Below are 26277 nucleotides of genomic sequence, written 5' to 3' on the forward strand. Positions count from 1 at the left end.
CAATGTCAGAGATACTGCTCTTCCTTAGGAGTATGGGATAGGTTTTCCCTCATTGTGGCAGCTCTCCTCCCTTTCTTCAGTAAAATTTACCAGAACTATTCTGATTGCTGGACAGGTAGGCTAGGAGCTTGACTTAAAATTAAGTATAATATTTTAACAGTTTAACTTTAGTACATTCATTATGTTTTTATTCACAGACATGAAAATCCCATTCCTTTCTATTATGATCCTGTGTCTCTCATGTAAGGATTTGTTTTTGTCCTATAAGGATTCCCTTCTAGAAGTAAAGAAAAACTAGTGGGGAAGAGAGAGTTAACTTAAATTAGGCTCTTTGCAAAGTTGCTTCAGAATTGAGGGAAAAGATATTTTATGGTAGTTAATTTTGTACAGTAGTTACATATTTGTAATATTTACATTGTTAATATCTGTAACTTTAGGCTACTTGCTGTCCCCTGTATAGGACATACCATCTCCTGTTTCTCTTTTGAACAGACTGTCCCTAAGGCCCAGAATTCTTTCCTTCCTCAAAACTTTTGGAATCTCTGGTTCCTTTCAAGGCTCAACAGAGGAGCCCTACAAGAGACTTCTCCAGAGTTCCTACAATTTTTAGTGCTTCCCCTCCCTCAAACACTCACTCCACTAATCTGAGTACACGTAAGCTTCATGAAGGCAAGGACTGGTTAGGGTTTGTCTTTGTGTCCCTGGTGCCTATCACATAAGATGTGCTTAATAAATACTGGTTGAGTTGAATTGTTGAACAAGGGGTTGGGGGTAAGCCATACCTTATTATCATTAAGGCAATGGTTTTGATTGCCTGCTACCATATCCCACAGTGTTGATTAAAGCTTCAGCAGCTCTCAGGCATATAAAGGAGACCAAGAGAAGTAGCATTAGGCACACTATTTACCAAGTTTACAAATCTGTTGTAATATGAGTTCAGTGCTCCATATTTTACTCTTAAGGGACACAACTCTTCCACACCACTCTTTGCTTACCATTTGCCTCTGGAGTATAGTTAGTAGATATCTTAAGCAATTGGTAGTTTGTCTTCCTGAGTAATTAAAGATAAAAGATCATCACTATGCACATCTTAATATTAACTTATTCTCTATAACATTTGAATATCCTTTTAAGTAAGATCCTGGACACAGACTACTATACTAGCTGTCCTTTGTAGATGGTGACCTGGTTGATGTGCTATTATAACTCGTACTTTTAAGTTTTGCTGGCAGTAATGGTAGATTTGTATTACTTTGTCTACCCTCAGCTCTTGTTACAAAGGCCATGTATTTTCAGACTATCTGGGCAGACAGGTCAGTCTGTAGCCATGAAACAAAGCAAAGTGAATTTGTCTATCTGAACCTCAAACCAGGGATGTTCTCTTAACAGTGAAAGTACCATGGATACAGCAATTCAAAGAATCTCTAGTCCTTATCTTAACAGAGTTGACATTTTGAAGAAGAAATAAGTGGATAAATGCATAGCATATTTGACATTATTTTTTCTGTACAACATTTGTTACTTCAATTTTGTTTGACAGAAATACCCATTTGGATCTCATGACCTTATTAATTACATATCCTTATTGCCTATACTTTGTTTATTTTCTCTTAACAGTAATTTTAGTTGAATGTACTCTTTTGACAATATTTGGAATGACAAGAAACATGGCTGTGTTTGTATTTAGAGACATTTTTGTATATCAGATTCATCTAAAAATTTTAAAATACTTTTGTAATTTAGAAAATTGGTATTCCATGTATTGTCAGTAGAAGTAATTGGTTTTGTTATTATTTTTAAGGGATAGTAGGGCTATTCTAATTTCCTTTTAATTATAATAATAATCTAACTGAATTTTATAGCATGAATACTTTGATAAATCCAAAGTTTTTTTTTTTCCTTCTTAGGATGTTTTATATACAGTATGCAATCCTGTTGGAAAAGTGCAACGGATTGTCATATTCAAGAGAAATGGAATACAAGCAATGGTTGAATATCCTTTATTTTATACTTGTACTCATTTGTAATTTGTAACTCTGAGTGTCTCATCCAGATGTTCATCGTAGTTTTACTTGCTTCAGTACTTATTAAAACAGTTTGATATTTCCTGTTTTGTTTCAGAAAAGTTTACATATAGCATACTTTTTTAAAAAAAAAAAGCACAAATTTTAGATTTTGTGACTTTAATACAGGGTGCTTAATTAATTGTAAGATTCTAATAGTAACTTTAAAATAAATCTCTTATATTTTAAATTTTTAATTTTTTCCAATTATAGGATTTCTTTTTATAATAATTAGATAATCTGTATACTGTCCTCCCTTGAAGTTCACTGTAAATTAACTTTATTTTAAGGCCTTTGGAATCAGTAGTAAACAACCTACCAATATGACTTATTCAGCATTGAGCAGCCTACTTTGTGACCAGAGAAATTAAAGCAGGATCTCTATCTCACTGGGTTGATGTGACTGTCTAGTGAGATAAGGTGTGTCAAGTACTTCACAAATCTTAAAGCTCTGGATCAGTGTAAATTATTATTATTATTTGTTTAGGCCTTCACCACTTCTCTTAGACTTTTATAATAGCCTCCTAGCTGGTTTCCCTGCTTTTAGTTAGTTTTCTCTAATATAACCTTCACACCACTGCTAAAATATTCCTTACGTGTAGGTTTGACTATGTCACTCTCCTGCTCAGTTTTCAGTGACTTCCATTATTTATCTAGTAAAATGTAAATTTTTTGGCTTGGAAATTCAAAACCCACCACAACTTTATTCTAAACCTGTCTTAGTTGTCACACATTACTTCCTTTTATACTGTGGAGTAGAGTGCCATTTCAAAATCTCATCCTGCCCCAATTTCCTTATCACAGTTTGATTTGAATTGGTTCTCTGTCTGCCTCTGTGTATTGCCCATGTCTGGAATGGCCTTATGTTTTCACCCTTTAACCTCAGCTCTGAAATCCTTCCCTTCCAAGTCAGGTATAAATTTGATTTTTCTCCTGTCCTTCCAATTAAATAGTTTTCCCCACCTTGAGTTTCTTAATACCACTTTGTTTAGATCTCTTAACTAATTGTAATTTGTATTGTATTCACCTATGTGTTTATAAGAGTTAGAGTTGGAAAGACCTGTCTCATTCTTTTTACTAGATAGCAAATTATATGAGGGTACTGATTGTGTATTGCTTTATTTTTGTATCCTTAGTGCCTTGATACTTTAACAAATGATTGTTGGATTTAACTGAAGCACATAAGCATATTGTAATCCATATTTTTAAAAAAAATCCTTTTGGTTGTTTTTCTTTTAGTATTTTCTATCTGGAAACCATGCTTTACATACTCTAGTAAGATTTTAGAAACTTTAAATTAGTCACAGGTTTTATCTGTATAATTCTTCTTATGTTATATCTCCATACAATTCTATAAATACTTTCATTGATGATTTTTGTTGTTGCTGTTTTAAATTGGAATTAGAAGAATAGATGGGAAATTAGGTTGCCTCCTTTGTGTTTTGGGACTCCATACATTAAAAAACAACAACAACAACAAAAATTTCCTTTTAAACCTTTTCTAGCCACTTTTGCTTAGTGAAACATTTCCCATATATGTGAGAGATTTCAGATTTTGTTGTGCCTTTTTCCAGGAAAGGAGAACAAATAAACTATCTTGAACAAATTTCCTTAATAAAACTTATGTTTGAATCAGTTCTTTGTGCCCAGAAAGCTAAAGCAGCACTCAATGGAGCAGATATATATGCTGGATGTTGTACACTAAAAATTGAGTATGCAAGGGTATGTATTTTTCAGCTATAATTTTTTCAAAGCAGTATATGTTTTAACCTCAGTCTTTTGACTTACTGTCATTTAATCTCAACAGCCAACACGCCTAAATGTTATTAGGAACGACAATGACAGTTGGGACTACACTAAACCGTACTTGGGAAGGCGAGGTAGGTGTTTGTGTATTATAAAATGTAAATGTGTATGCTGGCATTTTTATATACATTTAGTTTTCTTTTTCTTGGCAATGAACTATAATTAGTTCAAATGAGGTCTTGTTGGTGAATGCATTGTTTCAAAAGGCTATCATGTAATCCTGGAGAAATTAACATTGAACATTAGCGCCCCCTCTTGGTGTGTACTGAGCTATCATGTAGTTCAACAAGGAGCCCCCACATGCAGGCACGCCCGCAGTTCCAGGACTTGCATTTCTCCAAGCAGCTCTCACTCTTTGGAGGAGAGGAAACTGATTCAGAATATTCCTTACAAACTTGCACACTGCTTCTCTATGGAAAGGACTGTCCCCCCAAGCTGGACAAGGCATTAAGAAGGATAGAGGACTCCAGCAGGCTGACTCCACACCTCATCATGCACAACATCGGCATCAGCAAAAGCCCTCTGAAAAAACTCAGACTTGCAATTCACCTTGACTGCATACTGCACGCACCACCACCACCAGTCTTTAAAGGAGGACACTTAACAGTGCTTCAGACTTGCATGGGATGAACACCCTGATAGACTGTGCCCATGTATTCAATTGTGTGTGTACTGGTCTAATCTCCCTGAGTTACAGTTGTAGAGCTTGACATTTCGTTAAAGGAACGTCTGCCAAATGCAGAGTTTATCTACAATGTTGTAAATAATTTTGCACATTACTGTAATTAGTTCTTTACAGTTTAGATTAAAATTGTTGTGTGGTTAATGGTTAGGATTAATTTACCCAAAGGCCTGGGGCTGGGAGAGGGGTGGATAATACTTCTTGAGTCCACACGGGTGTATTAAAGGTAAAAGGAATAGGAAGGTGCCCATTTGGTGCAATTAAATTACTTTTATTGGCATAATCTTAACTGTGGACATTGAACAAGAATTTATCCTCACACAGTAATTAAAAATATGCATCATTTGTAAAAAAAAAAAAAAAAAAGACAACTTGCTGTGTAGATTGCATTTTGTAAAGTGGCTGTTCATAAAAGTTGTCACTTTCTGTAACAGTTCTTAGTAGTCATTACTTATGTATAATTTGTATAATTTTTAGAAATTTAAGAGGTTGAAAGCATGTCTATTCAAGGTAGAATATATTTCAACTATAGATAAATATGAAAACAAAGACTTTAACTCATCTGAGATGCATATTCAGCTATTTTATAGAAATTCTGGATTTCATCAAGATAGACTTTATTCATAAAATTGTCAAAATAACTGTGGTAATGCTGGAATATACAAATTAAAATGTGCATCTTGTAAAAGGCTAACAAGGGGGCTACAGTATTGGCTAGCTCTTATCTGGACTGTCAGCATTTGAACAAGATTTTGAAATTTTGTTTTAGTAAATCTACAAAGTAAAAAAAAAAAAAGCAGATTCTGTTATGGTATCCTAACTACGTTGGGTGGTAGGTACTAAACAGCATAATCTAGCAGAAAAGATTAGATTATTTTTATCCATTTATTTACATTTTTTGGTCCCTTGAATGATAATTGGCCCATAACTTTAATATCTAGAATCTTAATTTGCATGTTCGTGGGGTTACAAATAGTTTTGTTTTGTTACTCAGCTTTGACTGAACCCCATGTTTTCCTGCTCAGTATAGGTTGTGGCATGGTTAATAAAATGCTGAAAAATTCTTATTAATGCAGATATTGAGATGAGTGGTTGATGAGAAACCTCTTATTTATGTCAATTTTCAGAGTTTAACTGAATAATTATTACTTGTTTAAGAGTATAGATTTGTGTAACATGGAATTCCCAACCCTTCATGATTATCAACTAGATCTTTTATTTATATTCAGTTGCCTAAACTACCCATGATGAGATCATAGGATCCATTGAAGTATAAGCATTACAACATTATTTATAGATTTGCATATTTTTTTAACTGCTTGCCTCTGTCTCTAAGGAAGGCTTATTTACTCCAATTTAATTGTTTGTTAGATATTTAAATAGTGCCCTGCTAATCTACCTGAGGGAAATGGGGAAAAAAGAGTTATAGTTATTCTTTGAAAGAGAAATTTCTCAATTTTTGAGTTTTTAGCTCTATATTGTTTATAAATAATTTGGTAACTTATTTTTCTTCATTGTTTTTAGCTTTTATAGTAGGCACTGGAACTGTTTTAGCTGTTGCTGTTTTTAAAAAAAACTTTTTTTGAATTTCTCTGTAAAAGAAATAAGAGCCCATTAATATCTGAGCTTATTTCTTTTTCAGTATCCTTTTAAGTTCTTACTACGTTTTTAGAAATTTTTTTTCCCTGAATTTTCTTTTCTTTTTTTTTTTTTTTTGGCTCTGTGCTTTTTCAACTTTTGTCCTGTTTTAAGTGTATTCATGGAATTGCTGGTACTGATGTGAGAAGTCCACAAATAATAAATAATAACTCAAATACATAGAATCATTAAAAAAGGAGGAACTATAGAAATCATCTAATCTAATTCCTTATTTTTTAGATGAGGTAACAGAATAGAGTGGTTAAATAATTTAACCAAAATTCCACAGCCAAATAGGCAGTGCTAGGACTAGGTTAATTCAGTTTAATTAACTTCCTGTCTTCCACATTGCCACTTTTGACATTATTAGAATTGAATTATTCAGTTGCTGGCTGTAATTTCTGTAAAATTTATTAGTCAGTAGTATGTTAAACTTCCACTAGATAAACGAGGGGAGAGATAGCTCTCCAAACTTAAAAAATTGAGTTTTTCTCATCTTCCACGGAACTCATTTGCTCAAAGTATATTAAGTATTATACTGGCAAAAACCTAAGACACAGTTAGAGGCTTAAATATTTATATTGAATCAGACTGATCACTATCTTTATTTGGTCAGCAAATCTTCTGACAATTGTATAATGAAGTTTTTAAAAAATCTGACCAAATGTTGCTGAAAATTTTATAATCAGATTTTACTTTAATGACTAGTTAAGTTTGGGAAATCTGATATAGCTTCTCTGTAGTTTAGTAAAAATGCTTTGAGAGTATATTATTGCTCTCATCCAATAATGTTGACCCCTTGGTTAGCTTTATCTGGGTATATTTAAACTGGGGGTTGTTCAAGGTGTTGCCTGTTGTTAAAGTCAATAGAAACTGAGTTTTGGTTATAGTTGAAATCCTATCCCATGGTACCATATGGGCTAGGAATGTGCAATTTTCAGCATTCTCATAAATCACTAGGTATTTGTAAATATGTATATGTACATATAAAATACTCTCTGTTTACTGATTGTGAAACCATGTAATACAGGTTGTTGTTGGCTTATGCTGAAACTTCTTGAAAGAAGCCCACTTTGAAAATGTGTTGCTGTTGAAGCTAATAGTATGATTCAGGTACTGTCTTTCAAAAGTCCTGCACTTACAGCTTGTTTTAAAGACATACATTGGTAAACCCTGTATGATGTTAACCTTTAGCATGGCGTACTTTGCACTTTCTGAAAATTATCCAGCCTTCCATTAAATTCTAAAGTGTTTGTATCTGCTATTGGCCAAAAGATATTTTCAAGTTAAGTGGAATTTGTTAGACAGAAAAAAATTATTTATCTAAACTTTTGGTGTTAAACAGATATGATTTGTGTTTAAATTGGATCTGAATGGTTTTTAGAAGTTAACCAGAAATCAAACTTCTTTTTTTTGAATTGTAATACTATGTGTCCGGTATGAGAACGCTATCAAGTGCACAGGTCCAGATTGTTAAAACCTCTTTTCTACTTCTGTATTAGATAGAGGAAAGGGTCGTCAGAGACAAGCCATTTTGGGAGAACACCCCTCGTCCTTTAGACATGATGGATATGGTAAGTTAATGAAAGCAGAGGGAATGTAGTAGAGAAAATTGAGAACTGATTCTTTTTTTAAGAATGTTTTATGTCTGGTGCAGAATGGGGTGTGTGTGTGTGTGGGTGTGTGGGTGTTGTTGTCTCCTTTAAATGTAAGAGAGATATTGTGGTATAATGGACAGAGAACTGGTCTTGGAGTTGGAATGACCTGGGTTCAAGTCCTGCCTTTGATGCACATTGACCGTGTGACCCTGGGCAAATCATTTAACCTCTCAAGTTATTCAGTATATATTTATAAATGTATAGATTATTTTCTCTGATAGAAGTAAGCACCTTAAGAATAAGAATTGTTTCAATCTTTGTGCTCCCCAGCACTTATTACAGTGCCTTGAACATAGTAGGCACTTCTTAAATACAGTTTTCCCTTTCACATCATGACTTTACCCATCATAGTTTCAATATATCATGAGTCAGCATAAGAAATTAAATAGGAATTTTTGGGGGAGTTTTGTGGAAGCTGCAGATGACACATGAAAGCCAACAGATGACACAAAACCTGTGACCAAATACTTAACCCAGATTTTACAATGTGTTACTGTAAACACCCCATAAAGAAAAAGAAAAACATCATTTAGACTTCTTCTCTGGTGTGAAGGGAGGGCCAAAACGCACCGCCCCCCCCAACCCTGCCACGTGGAAGGGATAATTTATACTGTTCAGTCACAGTCAGCCAACTCATCGAGTCTCTTAAGTTGCACAGGGGTAGCTTATCTGCATTGGTGGGGAGGATTCCTTCACTGGGAGCTCCCTAAGTCGGTGAGATAAAAGATTCGGATCAAACTCCTCCTCCTTAACCCTACCTGCCACCCTCAATCTTGGAGGTAATGTCGCTGTTACTCTCTCTTGATCTGTATTTATACAGGTCCTCTATTATAATGGACTCTTAAGAAGCTGTCTATATTCTTTTGTAGTGTTAAATAACATGCTTGAAGTAAATGGGCTTCTGATTGGAATCTAGAAATCTTAAATGGTATGGTTTCATAATACAGCCTTTTTTTTTTTTAAACTTTTGGGATGATAGATTAGAGCTAGAAGAGACCTTTAAGGCCATCTAATTTAGTCCAGCCCCCTCGTTTTATAGATGAGAAAATTGATTTGCCTAATATAACACAGATAGTGATGGGCAGGATTTGCAGCCGGGTCTCTGACTCCAAAACTAGTAGTCTTTCATTATATCATGCTGCTTCTTCCAGTAGGTAAAATCTCATCTGGTTTAAGTTGTTATTACTGCCCCTTCATAGGCTATTCTTCTGTCAGCATTTTTGACACTAGAAAACTTTGGGTGATACAGAAAGGAAGGATGAAATGTTTGTCAAGTAGAGGCTATATCATAAGTATCTGGCTTTCTTCTTGCCAGCGGGAAGTGAGGAATGCTATTGATAAAATGCTGTATTGAGATTATACAAATTGGCATTTGAAGTTACTACTTTATACGTTAAGTACATTTCAGTTTCTAGCAAAATACTTTCATGATGTTATTGTGGATTTCTTTTATGAAATCCATAATAAATTATCATTTAGGCATCTATGCAGTGTAGCAGAATAGATATAGAATCCTGGACATGGAGTCAGGAAGATTTAGGTTTGGATTTTGCCTCAGACACTTAATAGTTTTATGACCCTGAGTTGGTCACTTAACGTCTCTGATCCTCAGTTTCTTGAACTGTAAAATGGGGAATAATAATAGTGCTTGACTCAGGTTTATTTGGAAGATCAAATGAGAAAATAAATATATGTGTGTGTATATATATATGCTTTATAAGCTTTAAATCACTCCATATAAATGTTAGCTGTAATTCTGCTTTTGTTTATAACATCTCCAGTGACAAGATTTCCTGTCCCTTCAGTTTCCTGGTTATATTCCTCCTTTGCTCCAATTTGCTGATATCTTTCTTAAAATTTAAAATTCTGGTGTGATACTTCTCTTAGTTGGGCCCATGATTGCACTATCTTTTTGGGTAACTGTAACACTCTTTACTCATTGAGCTAGTTAACCTGAGTCTTTTTCCCAACCTGTATTTCTGCCCCCATCTGTACTTCATATACAATTGATTTTTCAAAAAATCCAAGGGCAGGGGCAGCTAGGTGGCGCAGTGGATAGAGCACAGGACCTGGAATCAGGAGGACCTGAGTTCAAATCTGGCCTCAGACCGAACACTTGACACTAGCTGTGTGACCCTGGGCAAGTCACTTAACCCCAATTGCCTAAAAAAAAAAAAATTCAAGTGCAGGATTTTTCATTTATACCAGTTAAATTCCATCTTGTTAGAATGGACCTACTGTTCTTGCCAGCTAAACTTTTTACATGCTGATTCAGTCATCCAATTTAATAGTTACATCTCTAACCCTTTCTTCCCTCACCTCACTTTGTTGTCAAATCTTTAGATTTGAGAAATGTACCATATATATTTTTCTCCAGGCCCCAGAGCAGGAGCTTTCTACCACTAAAAAAAAATCCATCCAGATTAACATCCATCCATTAATCAACATTCTTTGGTTTTAGTCATTCAGTCAGTTATTCAGCAACCACAGAAAAACCACTTATTAAATGACTACTGTGTACAAGGCACCATGCTAGGTGCTGGGTGGATCCACTGTACTGTAATATTCAGTGCACTTTTCTCTCTGCACATTATCCATAAGGCTATAGTAAGAGACTTTGTCAAATGCCTGGCTGAAAATCCAGGTATTCTGTCTATGACATTCCCCTGGCCTACCAACTTAATCTAGTTGGCAACCCCCTTAAAAAAAGAAATAAGGTTAGTTTGGCATGACTTGTTCTTACAAGGTGACCTCATGCTAGCTCTTCATTATCTCTATTCCTCCAACTTTTCATGAAATCTAGAATTTTCCCAGTGATGAAGGTCAAATTCATTGGCATACAGATTGCAGTATCTTCATCTTTTTCCTTTTGAAAATTCAGACATCTGCCTATTTCAAATCCTGTGGCATTTTTGTCATTATCTAGGACTCCTCAAAGATAAGTAGCCCTGGTTTATCAGTCATATCTGGAAATTATTTTAGTAGCTGCAGTATAATTCATCTGGGACTAGGTTACTTGAACTCTCAGTTACTTTTTCAGTCAGCAAGTATTTACTAAGTCCCTCTTGTATTCCAAGCACTGTCAAGGCAGGGGTTCTTAACTGGGAGCCCTGAACCTTGGAGCTTTCAATATTTTGATAACTATATTTCAATATAATTTCTTTCCTTGCTAACCCTGCATGTTTTATGCATTTAAAAACTTAGCATTCTGAGAAGGGAGTCCATAGATTTTATCAGATTACATAAGTGTCCATGACATAAAAATGGTTAAGAACACATGCTTGAGGAATGCAGAGATAAAAATGAAAGTCTCTTACTTCAAGAGCTTCCAGCCTGTCAAGGGAGACAAAATGTAGATATATAAGTATATGCAAGGTAGTTTTGGTGGGGGAGTTATTAGCATCTGAGAGGGATCAAGAAAGGTTTCGTATTGAAGGTCATGCTTGACCTGAGCTTTGAAAGAAACTAGGAATGCTAACAAGTGGCAATGAGGAGGTTCTATGTTTCAAGAATGGGGGAAAGCCTCTACAAAGGCATAGAGACAGAAGATAGTACAGCATGAGAAAATCAGGAAGAAGGTCAGTTTGACTGGATTCTCTAGTGTGTGAAGGGAATACAAAATGTTCAGTAAGTGTGGAAAGGTTGGTTGGAGCCAAATTGAGATGGACTTTAAATAACAAATAACAAAATGGAGGAGTTTGTATTTGATTCTAAAGGCAGTAGGGAATCATTCGAGTTTATTGACCAGGGGAGTGATATGGTTAGACCAGTGCTTTAGGAAAATCACTTTGTTAGCTCTCTGAAGGCTAGAGGGGAGAGACTGGATACAGAGAGATCTATTGTAAGATTACTGCCCTAATCCAAATTACAAGTGTTGAGGGCCTGAGATAGGGTGATACTCAGTGAGTATAGAGGAAGCCAAGGATTCTACAGATGTTGTGGAGGCAGGGTTGACAAGACTTGGCAACTGTGTGGGTATGTGGGAGGTGGCAGCATGGTACTGTGGAAAGAAGGCTGAATTTGGAGTCAGAGGACTAAAATTGTGGCTCTGCCTCTTACCTGTGAGACCTTGGGTAAGTTGCCTAACTTCTTTAGGCCTCAGGTGCTTAATCCATAAAATGAAAGATTGAACTACATGATTTCTGAGGGTCCCCTCCAACTTTACATCTACAATTTTTCGAGTTGAAGATTGCTAGGCTGCAAACTTATGTGGCTAGAAGGACATTACTGTCCTGAATAGAAATAGGGAAGTTTGAAAAAGGGGTAGGGTTAGGGTATGGAGGTGGCAGGAGAAGATAAATGAATTCCATTTTAGACATGTTGAATTTGTGATTCTAGTAGAAATGTCCAATGGGTAGTTGGTGTTGTGGGATTGGAAGCTAGGAGAGAGATTGGGTCTAGATATACAAATTTGGGAGTGATCTGCACAAATATGATAATTGAATCCATGAAATCTGGTAAGATCACCAAGTGTAAAGACAGAAGATTAGGGAAGTAGGACAGAGTCCTGGGGTATCCTCAGCAGATACGAATGAAGATCCAGCAAAGGAGAAGGAGCAGTCAGAAAGGTAGGAGGAGAACCAAGAGGGAGAGAGCAGTGTCATGCGTACGCGCGCACACACACACACACACAACAGCGAAGATGAGAGTGTGGTCCTAGTGTCAAATGAAGTACAGCAGTTAAGGATTAAGAAGAGGCTGTAAGACTCGGCAGTTAGGATATCATTGTCAACTTTGGAGAGAAGAGTTTCTTTCAGTTGAGTGATGAGGCTGGAAGCTGTATTGCAGAGGGTTGAGAAATGAGAGGAGAGAAAGTGGAAGTTTCAAGTGTAGATAGCTTTTCTGTTTTGCTCTGAAGTGAGTAGTGCTCACTTCAGTGAGTAGGAGGATAATTGGAGGGGACGGCAGGGTCAAATGAAGATTTTTTTTATGGGCACAGGAGAGAAAGATTGAAGTACTATTTTATTATCTTTCTTTTTTTCATGAAGTTTCATGAGTTCACTCTTTTAAGAAATTTTTTTTCAGTGAGCAAAAAATTTAATTTTGCTGTCTTCTGCTTCCCCTGATTTAAAAAAAAAGTATGTAACAAATAATGCAGAATCAATCACAACATTCTTGTATTGGTCATTTCCAATGCGGTGTCTTATTCTGCATTATGATTCTGTCACTTCTCAGTCAGGAGACTTGAGCTAGCATGACAAGCGTGCTTCGTCGTTGGTCCTCTGGAATCGGATTGGTCATTGCATTGGTCAGAGTTGTTGCCATTGTAAGAAATTGTTCTGGTTTTGCTCACTTCATCTTGCATCAGTTTATATAAGTTTTCCCACATTCTCTGGAACTCTTTCATAATTTCTTACAGCATGATTATGTTCTGTTACATTCACATACTATAATTTGTTCAGCCATTTCATCCCAATTCTTGGACACCTCCTTAGTTTCCAGTTCTTTGCCTTTACAAAAAGAGCTGTTATAAATATTTCCTGCCATATGGGTCCTTTTCTTCTTTCTTTGACCTCCTTGGAGCATATACGTAGTAGTGGTATTGTTCTGGGTCAAAGTGCAAGCACAATTTAATAGCTTTTTGGGCATAGTTCCAAATGACTTTCCAAAATGTTTGGACCACTTTACAGCTGCACCAGCAGTGTGATAATGTGCCTGTCTTTTGAATAGTTCCTCTAGCAGTTGTCATTTTCTTTTTGACAACTTTGCCAGTCTGATGGATGTGTGGTAGGATCTCAGAGTTGCTTTAATTTGCATTTGTTTAATTATTAGTGATTTGGAGCATTTTTTTATATGCTATCCATAGGTTGGATTTCTTTAAAAACTGCTTGTTGAAAATCTTTGACTGTTTTCTCAGTTGGAGAATGGCGTTTACTCATAAATTTGAATAAATTCCTTATATGTCTTGGAAACAAGACTTTTATCAGAGAAACTTGCTGCAAAGATTTTTTTTCTGCTAGTTTCCTGCATTCCTTCTGAAGCCTATATTATTTTTGTGTATGCAAGATATTTTCAATTTTGTGTAATCAAAAATGCCCATTTTATCTTCTGTGATCCTCTCCATCCTTTGTTTGGTCGTGAACTTCTCCCCTGTCTTCCCCTATAAATGTGAAAGGTAAATTTCTTCCTTGCTTCTCTGATTTATGATGACACCCTTTATGTCTAAGTTTTGTATCCATTTGGAGCTCATCTTGGTGTACGGTGTGAGATGGTCTGAACCTAACTTCTCCTGATTTCTGCCAGACTGTTTTACAGTTTTCACAGCAGTTTTTGTCTTATGTTGAGTTCTTACTCCAGGAGGTCTTTGAGTTTATCAAATACTAGATTCCTGTGTTTGCTTGCATCTGTATATTATGCCCTGATTTATTTTTTTATTTTTTTAAGGCAGTTGGGGTTAAGTGACTTGCCCAGGGTCACATAGCTAGTAAGTGTGAAGTGTTTGGTCTGAGGCTGGATTTGAACACAGGTTCTCCTGACTTCAGAGCCGGTGCTCTATCCACTGCGCCACCTAGCTGCCCCATGCCGTCATCTATTACACTGATTTCTCTGATTCTTAACTAGTACCAGTCATTTTTTTGGGTGGGGAGGTGGCAGAACAATTTAAAAGATGTATTATATTAGTACCAGTCATTTTTGATAATTACTGCTTTATGGTATAGTTTAGGATCTGAAACTGCTAGGCCTTCTTCATCCCCACTTTTCTTCATTTCCTGTGAGACTCTTGACCTTTTGTTCTTCCAGATAAATTTTTTTTTTAGATCTTTAAAACAGTCTTTTAGTAGTTTGGTATTACACTGAATAAGTAAATAATTTAGGTAGTATTATCATTGTCATATTGTCTTAACTGACCCTTTTAATTTACTCTCAGCCATTTTTGCTTTATCCTTTTCAGTCTGAAGATTGTTGACCATTTTAGAGAAAACAGAAGTACTTTATGACATCCATTAACTGACCCATCTACTCCAAGTAGCAAGCATATCATTTCAGCCCTAAAAGTTTTTATTGCCCTTTAGTATTTCTTCATAACCTGTGCTAATTCTGGAGTTAGCTTTCCTGTGTTTTTTCTTACAGGGCCATGTCCCTCTTGTATTCCGTCCTTGATTACATGACCTTGTCTGTATGTCTGAGTTCATTGGAGGGTGTACGTGGATAGTCGTATCAGTTTCTTTAGAGCAGAAAGGGACATTGGAGATCCTCTCTATGAACACTTTCATTTTTGCAGATGAGAAAATTAGGACCCAAACAAGTTAAGTGACTTTCTTAAGGTCATGTAGATAATGAATAGTATTGACAAGGACCTAGGTTTTCTAACAGTATTTCTGTTTCATCATGCTTTCTCATGCCCATCTATTGAGAAACATCTAAACTCCATACCCTAGCATTTAGGGACCCTCTGCCATCTGGTTTCATCTCACTTTTCAGGCTTATTTCATGTTGCCTCCCTCCACATTTGCCATGGTCTATTCAAATTGAACTACTTATCCCCAGACCACACTTTGCAGTTTCCTGCCTTCATTCCTTTGCCCACATTTTTATGTTTCTTGACATGGCCTCTTTTTTGCCATTTGTCTATTTATAATTCTATTCCCCATGCCACTTTCCATGAAACTTTTCCTGTTTCTTTCTCTCTCCCCCTCCCTTTCCCTCGCCCCTTGGGCCCTGAATCTACCTCACTTAGCATTTTGTTTCCAGGTCTTTACTAATTTGATACATTTACATTTGTGTCACATATCAAAATAAATTCCATGAGGGCAAGGGCTTTTGTCTTAGTTAAATTTTGTATCATCCCAAGCACTAACTGTAAGCTTCCACTTGCAACCCCTTTTCATGTTTTGACTGTGTTGGTTGGCATTGCACACCCTGAGGGCATGCACACAGTGCAGAGTGCCAACACTTCAGTTGCTCAATGCCACACAGGTAAGCGCTGCCAGAAACACCTTGGATTCATTACGCTTTTGATTTTGAATTTTTGGTGGTTGTGCGTTCAGAAACCTTGTGCTGTTGCCACATTTTTCCTGCAACCCCATGGGGTCATGACCCCCAGTTTAAGAAGCACAGCTTTAGATGGTAGATGCTGCTTAAAGGTTTGTCTTGAGTTGTGTCAAACATCTGAGGCTTTCCAAAGGACAGGGCTGAACTTTCAAATGACATTTCCCCATTTACATTTTCATAGTGGTCATTTGGGATTGTGTTCTTAGAATTTGATTCTTGAGAGTGTTGCATCCCTCTTGAACTGTATGAATCATGGCAAATAGTATAAAACCTAGTTTTTGTTTGCACTTTTTTGAAATCCACATCTCTGAAGTCTAGAGGATATACAGATTATGTTCAACCTTCCCTTCCTTGACTATTCTGAACTTTAAGATGATACACACCTAAGACTTTTTTGATTTCTATGTCACCAGCCAAATCAGGTCCATGACCTTACCCCAGTTCCATCAGGAAGTTAAAACAAGTAGTAGACCAAATCAAAGATGTTTTATAACCTCTGTTTTTAACAGAAAAAAAACCTCCAGAAGATGCCTGAAATCCTCTCTGTGTGTCGGCAAAGTGGGCAGTGTGGAAGCCTTGGTTGAGACAATAGAAGTAACCATAATTCAGCAGCACTCAAAGGATGCAGGAGTTTCTCAGTGTGGGGAGACTCCCAGTGTAGAAGTCCTGCCACCAGCAGATTGCAGCTTGCCTATATCTTTGTAGATAAATCATAGGGAGTTGTTTCAGGCTGCTAATTAAATGATTTGCTAGTGATTGGTTGCACAGCTAGTACCATAGATGGAATTTGAACTTGACTCCAAGGCAAGACTTTAATCTACTAGGGCCTAGGCCATACTATCTCAAACAGCAGTAAGGCAGTGTTAAGTACAGAAGTTTGTTTACCTTGATTACAAGAAGAATCTTCTATATGTAAGCTGCTAGTGAATGCTTAACATCTTTGATTATAGTTATCAGACAGGTTTTTAATTCAGAGATGAAGACTACCTTCAGGGAACTTATAATAACTCATTACTTAGCTGTCATTGTCAGAGAATGACTAGTGCCACATAAATGAATTTTCCAAGTAACTGAAGTTTTATCCTTCTAAGCACTAATTTTATTAATTTTAAACAGTTTTGATGGAACTTTCCTCAAAATCTGTTATATTTTTGTTAGCCCTCTTTAAAACAGAGTTTATATAATATAATTTAACCTTGTCTTGGTGATCTCTTATTATGAAAGTCATTAGTTATATTAAACTGTATAGCATGAGTATATAGGTATGTCTTCTAACACTATTGAAGGGAAACTGCACTGCATCAGAGGACCTAGTTTCAAATCCCACTACTTGTTGAACCTCGGGCAGGTCACTTAATCTCCATGGACCTCAGTTTCCTTATCTGTAAAATGAGAGGATTCAGTACAGTAGTATCTGAGGTCCCTTCCAAGCTGTAGATCAGTGATCTTGTAAGCGTTGAAAGGTAATTACTCTTTTTTTTTTTCCAAATTGTCCGATGGCGTTATGTTTTGGGTTATTGTGTCTGCTTTTTATAGGACACTGTGTTTGTTCTGGCTGTTTTCATTATTTCTGCCTCTGATAGCTCCTTAACTTTCACTCCTGCTTTCTTATTGACTTGATGCCAATCTGCTGTGGGTGGGGTGATCAGGTAACAAAGTTCCTTAGGATAGTATCCACAATGTGAAGAAAAAGGTTCCAGTAAATAGAGCTCATATGCTTTAGTGCAAGCAAGTTGTGGTCCCTTGTTTGACTGCTTAGAAAATTTCAGGTTCTAGGTAGGTAAGGCTGTCCAGATAAATTAAATATAATTGCATTTGGTACCCATAACTTTCTTAGATTTAATATTAGTAACAGAACCCAGGGGAAAGTTCATTGCAGTGACTTCTACTCCAGGTAGCTTATAGGGAATTAATTCCTCCAGTACAGCACTAAGGTGGCCAAAGATCACCTTATAATTGAAATTATTATCAGAAGATTCCTTTGTAGGATATTAGTTATATTATAAAAAATATTTAATTTGTAGTTTAATGCATTTAGGTCAGTGTAGAATAGACATGATATAAATGAGTGGAATTTTTATATGTTTAAATATATGCTTTGAAAGCAAGCCTTCAGAAATATGTCATTGAGTAATTATATTTTCTTCATGATAAACTGATTCTAGGAAATTACTTTTTAATAATGAAGTATATCCACTGAAGCTTTTACAAAATGAAATAAGTAATAAGTGCTTTTTTCCCCCCAACCATTTTTGTAGGTTCACATGGTCCATTATTGCCTTTACCAAGCCGTTACCGAATGGGCTCCCGAGATACGCCTGAACTTGTTGCATATCCCCTTCCACAGGCTTCTTCCTCCTATATGCACGGGGGAAATCCTTCTGGTTCAGTTGTTATGGTTAGTGGGTTACATCAACTGAAGATGAATTGTTCAAGGGTCTTCAATCTATTCTGCTTGTATGGAAATATTGAAAAGGTAAACTTCATCAAATGACCATTTGTTGCTGCACTATCTAATTAGAAGTCCTGAAACTAATCCAAATATACAGTGCCCTCTTCCTCATTTATTCTTCCTGTTCATTCATATTAGGGCAGTATTATAAAGGTAACAAATAAAACTTCTTAAAACCACAATAGATCTTTAGCTTAGGTCCTAATAATTTTACTCAGGGTAGCTAGGAGGCAGAGTGTAGCTAGGCCTGGAGTCAGAAAGAACTGAGTTCATATCTGGCCTCAGACACTAGTTGTGTGATGCTGGACAAGTCATTTAACCTCTATTTGCCTTATTTTTCTCAAATGTGGGTTGTGAGTCTCACATGAGATATTTGTATAGTGGTGTTATATAAATGCCTATTCCCTACTTTTCCCTTTCTCTAACTAAGCCCTGAGAATTGAATATTTGACAACTAAGTGACCTTCCAAAAAATCATGCTTCAAGATGAAGTTCTGGTTCAGTGATGGACTGGCTATCTTTTAGCTAAGTTTGGAAAGGCTCATTACTTAATTTACTACAGAATGATGAGTTTTTGGCCTGAGTTGCTCTCAAAGACCATCTCCCGAATCAGAGGGTTTTTGATATGGGTCAGTGGAAGGAGGCCTCACCTCTACAAAATCACTGATCTTTGAAAAACTGAAGGAGGTGAAGGGAGCCCAGAAAAATTTCCTCTCTCTACATTTATCCGTGCTCACTCTAATTTTATTTCAGTGCTTCAAAGATCAGTGATATTTTGGGGCTGGGTTCTCTCAATTCCACTGAAACCCTCTATGATTTGGCATAAATAATCTGACTTGATCAGGTGTTCATTTTGTAAGACAAGTGTTAATTATCGCACATGTGTGATTCAGTGGTCCACCACATTTGATTGAATTAATTTTAAAAACAAACTAAAAAACCCAAACCTGCCTTTTCTAATAGTATTTAATTGGTAACTTATTTCAATTCTCTCATTAATTGAAATCTTGAAGCCTTAATATTGAAAAGTAAAGCACATTAAGAATATGCCAGTGTAATCTTTAATCATCTGTATGGTTGCCCACACAGATCTTTTGAGATTTATTGGTATTTAAGAATATGTCATTTTTCCTTGGTGTCTTAACTTCAGATTTTGGGGTGGACATTAATTAGCTAATTTAAGGGAGAAATTTTGCCCCAAACAAGTTATAATGGGATTTTGTCATTACTTTTCACCATGTAACTTTTTGTGTGTATGTATGAAGCATATGTCATATCAAAACTCAAAAATAATAGATTATTGAACTAAAATTTAAGAGAAATAGGTGCTTAATAACATATTTTCACCTTTTTTTTGTTTAGACCTATGGTTTCATTTATGGAGGAAACTCCTGGCATGGATTTTCAGTTCAAATTGAGGACTGTTGGGGCAGCTAGGTGGCGCAGTGGATAGAGCACTGGCCGTGGAGTCAGGAGGACCCGAGTTCAAATGTGGCCTCAGACTCATAATACGTACTAGCTGTGTTGACTCTGGACCCCAGTTGCCTCACTCTTCCCCCCCCACCAAAAGAAGAAGTTAAATTGGTGACTATTATGCAGTTCAGAGTTTTCTAGGGTATTGAAATGTTGTGTAACTTGTCCTGGGTCAAGACAAGAAAGTAAATAGGCTACCCATTTATATGTCATGTCATTGCTGGGTAATGGCTGTAGATTTTAGTCTAACGTTACTCGCTTTCCGCTGGATTTTGGTGTAAGTGAAGCAAAAATGTCAGTGGCATGCCAGAGTAAAGTGAAAGTTCAGATGATCTTCATGCTTGGTCTTTAACCACTTACTCATAGTTTCTTTAAGTTTGATATAGAATTGTAGAGTTAATTGGTTGCCTTTTTTTCTTTTATATTGACAGGTAAAATTTATGAAAACCATTCCTGGTACAGCATTGGTAGAAATGGGTGATGAGTATGCGGTAGAACGAGCTGTCACACATCTTAATAATGTCAAGTTATTTGGAAAAAGACTTAATGTTTGGTAATTTATTTTAATAAACATGTATTAAATGCTCCTTCTCTAGTCTTTGATAGTTCTGTAGTTTTTTAAAATTGGAATTGTTTTAACTTAATTTTTTAGAATTCAAAGCATATCTGAAATGAGTGTCTTGTGGTATTTTACACTATTTGTGTTAGAAAACTTTTTCTTGGGCTGACCTTTTAGTCTTATCACAACAGACTATACTAAAATGGCAGCTTTTAATTTGATAGATATTTCTTTAAAATATGCTAATGATAATTAGTGCTAATGAGCATGCACATGCACCTCTGAAAAGGTAGAGAACTTGTGATGCAGACTATTGCATGTGATGTCGGACTTGATTGATTTTATTTGCTGAACTCTTTTGTTTTCTTTTTTAATCTCTGTTATAAGGGGGAGATGTTGGGAAATGAAGGTGTATAAAAATAAAAGGAATTTGTTTAATTGATTAAAAAAGTATTCTAATATAAGAAAATATTCAGTAGATTTGCGTAAGCAAATAATAAGAATAATCAGAACCTAAACTAATTACTCATTTGTTTAAATAGCTAAATTTACTTATGATTTGTTTTCCTTAGGGTTACTATAAACATAGTATATATCCTAATATTTTGGGGTAGGTTACTTAACCTTTATTTAACGATGTGTGTTGTGTATTTTTTTTCTTTTTGATATTTAGTGTATCTAAACAACATTCAGTTGTTCCTAGTCAAATATTTGAACTGGAAGATGGTACAAGCAGTTACAAGGATTTTGCCATGAGTAAAAATAATCGCTTTACAAGTGCTGGTCAGGCATCCAAGAACATAATCCAGCCACCCTCTTGTGTACTGCATTATTACAATGTTCCATTGTGTGTTACAGAAGATACGTTTTCAAAGGTAGGAATTAATTGGCTGCTAAAAATACAAATGATAAGTGTAGAATTTGTGTAATTTGCATCTCCAAATCTTTGTTCTTCTCTTCGGTATTTCTTTGGAATGTTAAAACACTAAGAAACCGAAATGAGATCACCTACTCCCCCCTTCTTTTTACTTTTATGAATTTTTGGCTAAATTCCTTTACTGGGGGGTGAGGGGGGGGAGGATGGGATAAAATGTGTAAGCTTCTATACCAATAGAATTATTCATTTTCATCTGCTTAAATTTGTCCTGAAGCAAAATTGTGCCCATCCTTATTTTAGGAATTGCTTCCAGAAATTACTTGATCTCTTAAAGATAGATGGTATTGCTATATATTCTAGAAAATCAGAGTACATAGTATTTATCATTGGTTATTCAGTAAGCACTAAGTTGGTTACTTATGCTGTTTTTAGTCTTTCTACTTGATGATAAACACTTAATTGTGAGATCCTAACCTGTACTCCTTAATACTGTTTATTTTCTGGAAAGGGGATGTACTTTTTTTAGATGTACTTTTCAGAATTTTTTTTCTGTTTTTGTTTCCTTGGCAGTTATGTAGTGATCATGAAGTTCTCACATTTATCAAATACAAAGTGTTTGATGCAAAACGTAAGTACATTTTTTCTATTGTTTTGGGTTTTTTTTTTGAGCTGTTGATTATGACAAGAAAACAACAATTACATTTTGTCTTATAGCTTCTGCCAAAACACTCTCTGGCCTATTAGAATGGGAATGCAAGACGGATGCAGTCGAAGCCCTTACTGCCCTTAATCACTACCAAATAAGAGTTCCAAGTAAGTCAGACAGTTCTTATGTCTCTGTGTAATTTGTGCCAGATTATGGCGGTGCTGTAGGACAAAGTTATGATGTATCGTTTTAACATAAAAGTATTTTCACGGATGCACTAAGTGTCTCGTGAGCTCGGGGTCAGCCAAGTTTCCTTGAGGATCCGCTGATGTTCTGAGGTCAGGCCAAACCTTGTTCCAGGGTAGAGTGGATCATCTGCATGCCTTTTCTGACCTCAGCCTGCAACCTAGGGAAGAAACTGAGCTGTTTGGGGGTTTAGTGTTGGTGGTGGTCTCACTTTTTGAAAAGTAATATTTGATTCAGAGTAAGCTCAGGGAGTGGCAAGCAGAAAGCTTAAGCTTGACCTTCCTTCTTATTTCAAGGAGGAGAGCAAATACAGTAGACTTCTCCTTACCCTAGGATTTTTGCTTCTTTTCATTCCCTAGATAAAGAGGGTCTGTAGACTTGTACAGGAGATTCTAAAAGTTAAAATGCCAGTTGTGTAGGTAAATCAGTTTCAGAATTAGCCATTAACCTTAATTTTTAATTTTTACAGATGGTTCTAATCCCTATACGTTGAAGCTTTGCTTCTCTACTTCATCCCATTTATAAGAAGAGAAGAGGATAGCATGTCAGGAGCTACTTTCATCTTTCTTTACAATTTTCAAACTACACTTCATTTTCAGAATCTAAAGTGGTTGATCTAATGTTGCCTTGCTCTCTTTTAAGACCTTGTATCTTGTTTTATAATAAACAGATTTCTTTTGGCCTCAAGTGAATTTGTTGTAAGCTGAAATACTGTTTTCAATTTAAAATAGTGTAACTACATAATATGTAGAGTATCTGCTTCTGCATTGTAGATTATGCCATTATATTGTTTCTAATATTATAATGATTTTTTCCACAGTTGGAAATGTATTTGCATTCTTAATGCCAAAGACTTGCAGATATCTTTCCATTGTGAATGAAATAAATTGGCAGGTGAAAGTCTTGCTTTCTAACATGGTAGAATCCAATATTATCTGTCTAGTTATTTAGGTATGTCACAGTTATCCACATGAAATATAACTTGTGTTTATAAAGTGTGCTCATCAGGCTTCAGGATAACACGACACATGGCGAATTTTAAGTACTATAGGTATACGTGATTTCATATTTCCAAGAGGCTAACAGACACATGGATACCCTTGTACAGTACTCACTCAAACTTATTTAAATCAGTGTATTTTTTTTAAGCCATTGTCCATTTGTATAATTAAAGTCTCCACATTGAGTTAGTGCGTTCATCTTCATTTGCTGCATGTGACTTAATCTTGCATACACTTTCAATGCTTGTTAAGAATTTAATGTAGAAAAAGCTGATGACTATCTGGAAGGAATCCTATAAGGCATTTATTTTATATGCCCTTTGCACTTTGAGTCTATGCTGCTGTGAATTTCAGATTGTGTGAGGTGTGCCTCTTCCCCATGCCCTCTCATCCCCACGGGCTAATACAATATGTATTCAGAACTTGAAAGTGGGAAAGTCCTGTGGTGGATTTATTTCATTCAGTTATTTTTATTTCACAGAGGTAAAACTAATCATGATTGTCCCGTGATTAAAGACTGTTTTCAGCAGGTGGACTGTCTTCGAATAAGTTAATGTGGTAGATACAACTTGGTTGAACAAAGTATGTGGGTTACTGTTCTTTGGAAAAGATGTGTGCCTTCCACGTGTCTGCAAGTTTTATCCAACAACTAAAAAGGAAGGGTTAAGCATTGTCATTTTAAGCTTGTTTGAAGTAAGCCTACACAGTTTTTTGTTTGTTTTGGAAAAAGAATGCTGTCATATAGCTGTGCATAAATCTTTCATAGCAATTAATTTTCTTTTGAAATTACCTGATATACAGTTAATTAAAATGTGGTCCAAAGATTAAAGACCAGGTGTTAGGAGACTAGCCTGCTATTCTCAGGTTCATAGTGGTTGTATCTGAGAGAATTAGATATATGTTGTTCATCTTTTTAAAGGGGTGAGAATATGTTATATGTCTGGGGAAAATACATGTCTTTGGTTGGCAGGAGCTATTTTGTAATGACATTTTCTCTTAGATTCATATAGGTAAATGCAAACTCCATTTAGATCTCATGTAAAAATTAATTTATTATGGTTGCTATAATTAAAAAATATTTCCTTACTAATGAGATTTCAAAATACTGGACCCAAGGTTCTTTTAGTCCTTTAAGGACACTGGAAATCTCAAGTTCACACTTAGTACCTCTCCTAAAAATGGGGAAAAAACATGTTTAGCCAAGTGTAACTTTGGCTAGATCAATAACCAGAGGGTACTGAGCTGCCTCAAACATAGCCATTCATAACTGGATCAATATCGCAAATTTCCCTCCATTTATTTAATATAAAATAAACTGTAACCCCATTAGAATACAGTGTTTTTGTTTTTCTTCTCTATTAACTCATGTTTCTACCTAGTTATTCTTAAAATAAAATTAGTCTGGATTTTCTAAAGTGAACTGGTGGATTTATCTTAACATTTTCTCTATTAATTTTTCCTTGGTATTCTTGCTTTCAATATCAACACGAATGCAGTTTACCGATAGTATTGTTCTGTTGTGCCTATGACTTTAGAAAACAAGGCTGAAGGAAATGGGGAGAGTTCATTTGATACATAGGCTTGCTTTAAGTGGTGCCTGTGTTGAGATACGTTAACGAAGGCTCCTTACCTCCTGTGAAGAGGCAAGTGAGACCCTGACATGTAAACCTAATTATTCTGTGAGTTCTGTGACTCCATAGTGAGCTGAGCACAGGTGTTAGTACTAGACCAGCCGCTGGATCAAATGACTTTTATAGATTTCATTGGAGAGTGATTACCATTTCCTGAGTCAGCTCTGGGAAGAACTGGTTGTTTCCCCTAGATTTGACTCTTAACATATTCCACCCTGATAGCTTGGTGTTTCTGATATTGAATAGAAGCCTGCAGCAATTGCTGCTACTGAGAATAAAGGGGGAAATAGCTTCAAATCTGCATTGTTTTTAAAAAGCCCTCCAAAATAAAAACAAGCCCCTTAATTGCTTATTACTTACTGTGGCAGATTAAATGATGATGGCTGCCTTTCTAAATCCTTTTGTTGTGGCTGAATATATCAGCCAGTTATTAATGTTTACAAAAGCAGCATCATTAGACTTAGGATCATTGATATGCTGCTTAACTATGACTAAATTATCTCAAGGACAAGGATAGAAATAAAGAAATGGGGTCAACTGTGTCTACAGTTATCTTTACATTGCTGTCTGCAGGGATGAAGGTTGCTAGGTAACCACTCCACTTTACTGTTTGTGAGTAGCTTTTAGATGAAATCAGTCCTTGGAGTAAAGGGGTCGTGAGTTTAGAACATCCTGCTGTAATTAGGAGCATGCATGGAGAACCCAGGGAGCTCCACCTGACTTTAAATTCTCCAGGTCATACAGTTTTCACTAACAAACTAGCTGCCATAACACCTCCAAATGGTTACTGTTCGACTAAAGAGGTTTTCAATCCATGGAGGTACATCTCCATAATAGCACATAGAGAATAAAAAGCCCCTCTAGTCGTTGTACCACCAACTTGTCCGTATTATGAAACCTATTTTACTGTGATGTTAAACTCAATAAATCAAAAATGCAAATACAAACTTTCTCTTCATCTTTTATCCTTCCCTCTTTGATCCCTCCTACTTCCTAAAGGATTTCAGCGTATTCCTGGTGTCTTCCCAAAGGATGGCCAATGTGTACATATTTATTGCCAGTGAAGGTGAAAACAAAAGTATTTTGAGGCCTGAGATGCTAGTGGTTATTTTTTTCTACTATGGTGTGATTTCTTATACCTTTAACTTAACATTGATTAGAAAACCGGGTAAGACATGAAATGTTTTGGGATTAATTATTCATTCTCCTGGGCATTTGTTCCTACCTGGGTTTCCAAGGCACAGACTTTTAAGCAGGGTGTTGCTTTAGTATTAAGCAGCCTCATTCTATGGAACCCTGAATATGAGAAGATAACGATGTTAACTTTTCACAGCCTTTCTTTGGCTAAAGGAGACCTTGTGAAGTAGCAAGCTGTATCTGCTTTTCTGTAAAAAGAGGATGGGTGACTATAGCTTGTACATCAGACAGGGGTGGAATTTAAAACCATCAGGCATTGGTTATATTAAATGGCACTTTGGTTACCAAAGTACAGATCCTTCTTTGGGGACAGGGACAGATCCTGATTGAGAACCTTGCCTTGGTCTGTTGCTGTT

The 26277-nt window shown here is 36.0% G+C and overlaps 1 protein-coding gene across 1 annotated transcript in view; it reads left to right on the top strand.

The window, feature by feature from the left end:
• Window positions 1-25671, top strand: part of HNRNPLL (heterogeneous nuclear ribonucleoprotein L like) — a 56737-nt gene extending 31066 nt beyond the window's left edge. Inside the window, exons 4-13 of the mRNA XM_027865490.1 lie at window positions 1908-1993; window positions 3689-3785; window positions 3871-3943; window positions 7692-7763; window positions 18098-18315; window positions 20196-20317; window positions 20997-21198; window positions 21771-21828; window positions 21915-22013; window positions 22562-25671. Coding sequence (XP_027721291.1) covers window positions 1908-1993; window positions 3689-3785; window positions 3871-3943; window positions 7692-7763; window positions 18098-18315; window positions 20196-20317; window positions 20997-21198; window positions 21771-21828; window positions 21915-22013; window positions 22562-22617 — 1083 coding nt within the window. The 3' untranslated portion in view covers window positions 22618-25671. The remainder of the gene's footprint in view (window positions 1-1907; window positions 1994-3688; window positions 3786-3870; window positions 3944-7691; window positions 7764-18097; window positions 18316-20195; window positions 20318-20996; window positions 21199-21770; window positions 21829-21914; window positions 22014-22561) is intronic.
• The last annotated feature ends 606 nt before the right edge of the window (window positions 25672-26277 follow it).

The sequence above is a fragment of the Vombatus ursinus genome, unplaced genomic scaffold (genome assembly GCF_900497805.2).
Source record: "Vombatus ursinus unplaced genomic scaffold, bare-nosed wombat genome assembly UNPS02014778.1, whole genome shotgun sequence".
NCBI classification, from domain to species: Eukaryota; Metazoa; Chordata; class Mammalia; order Diprotodontia; family Vombatidae; genus Vombatus; species Vombatus ursinus.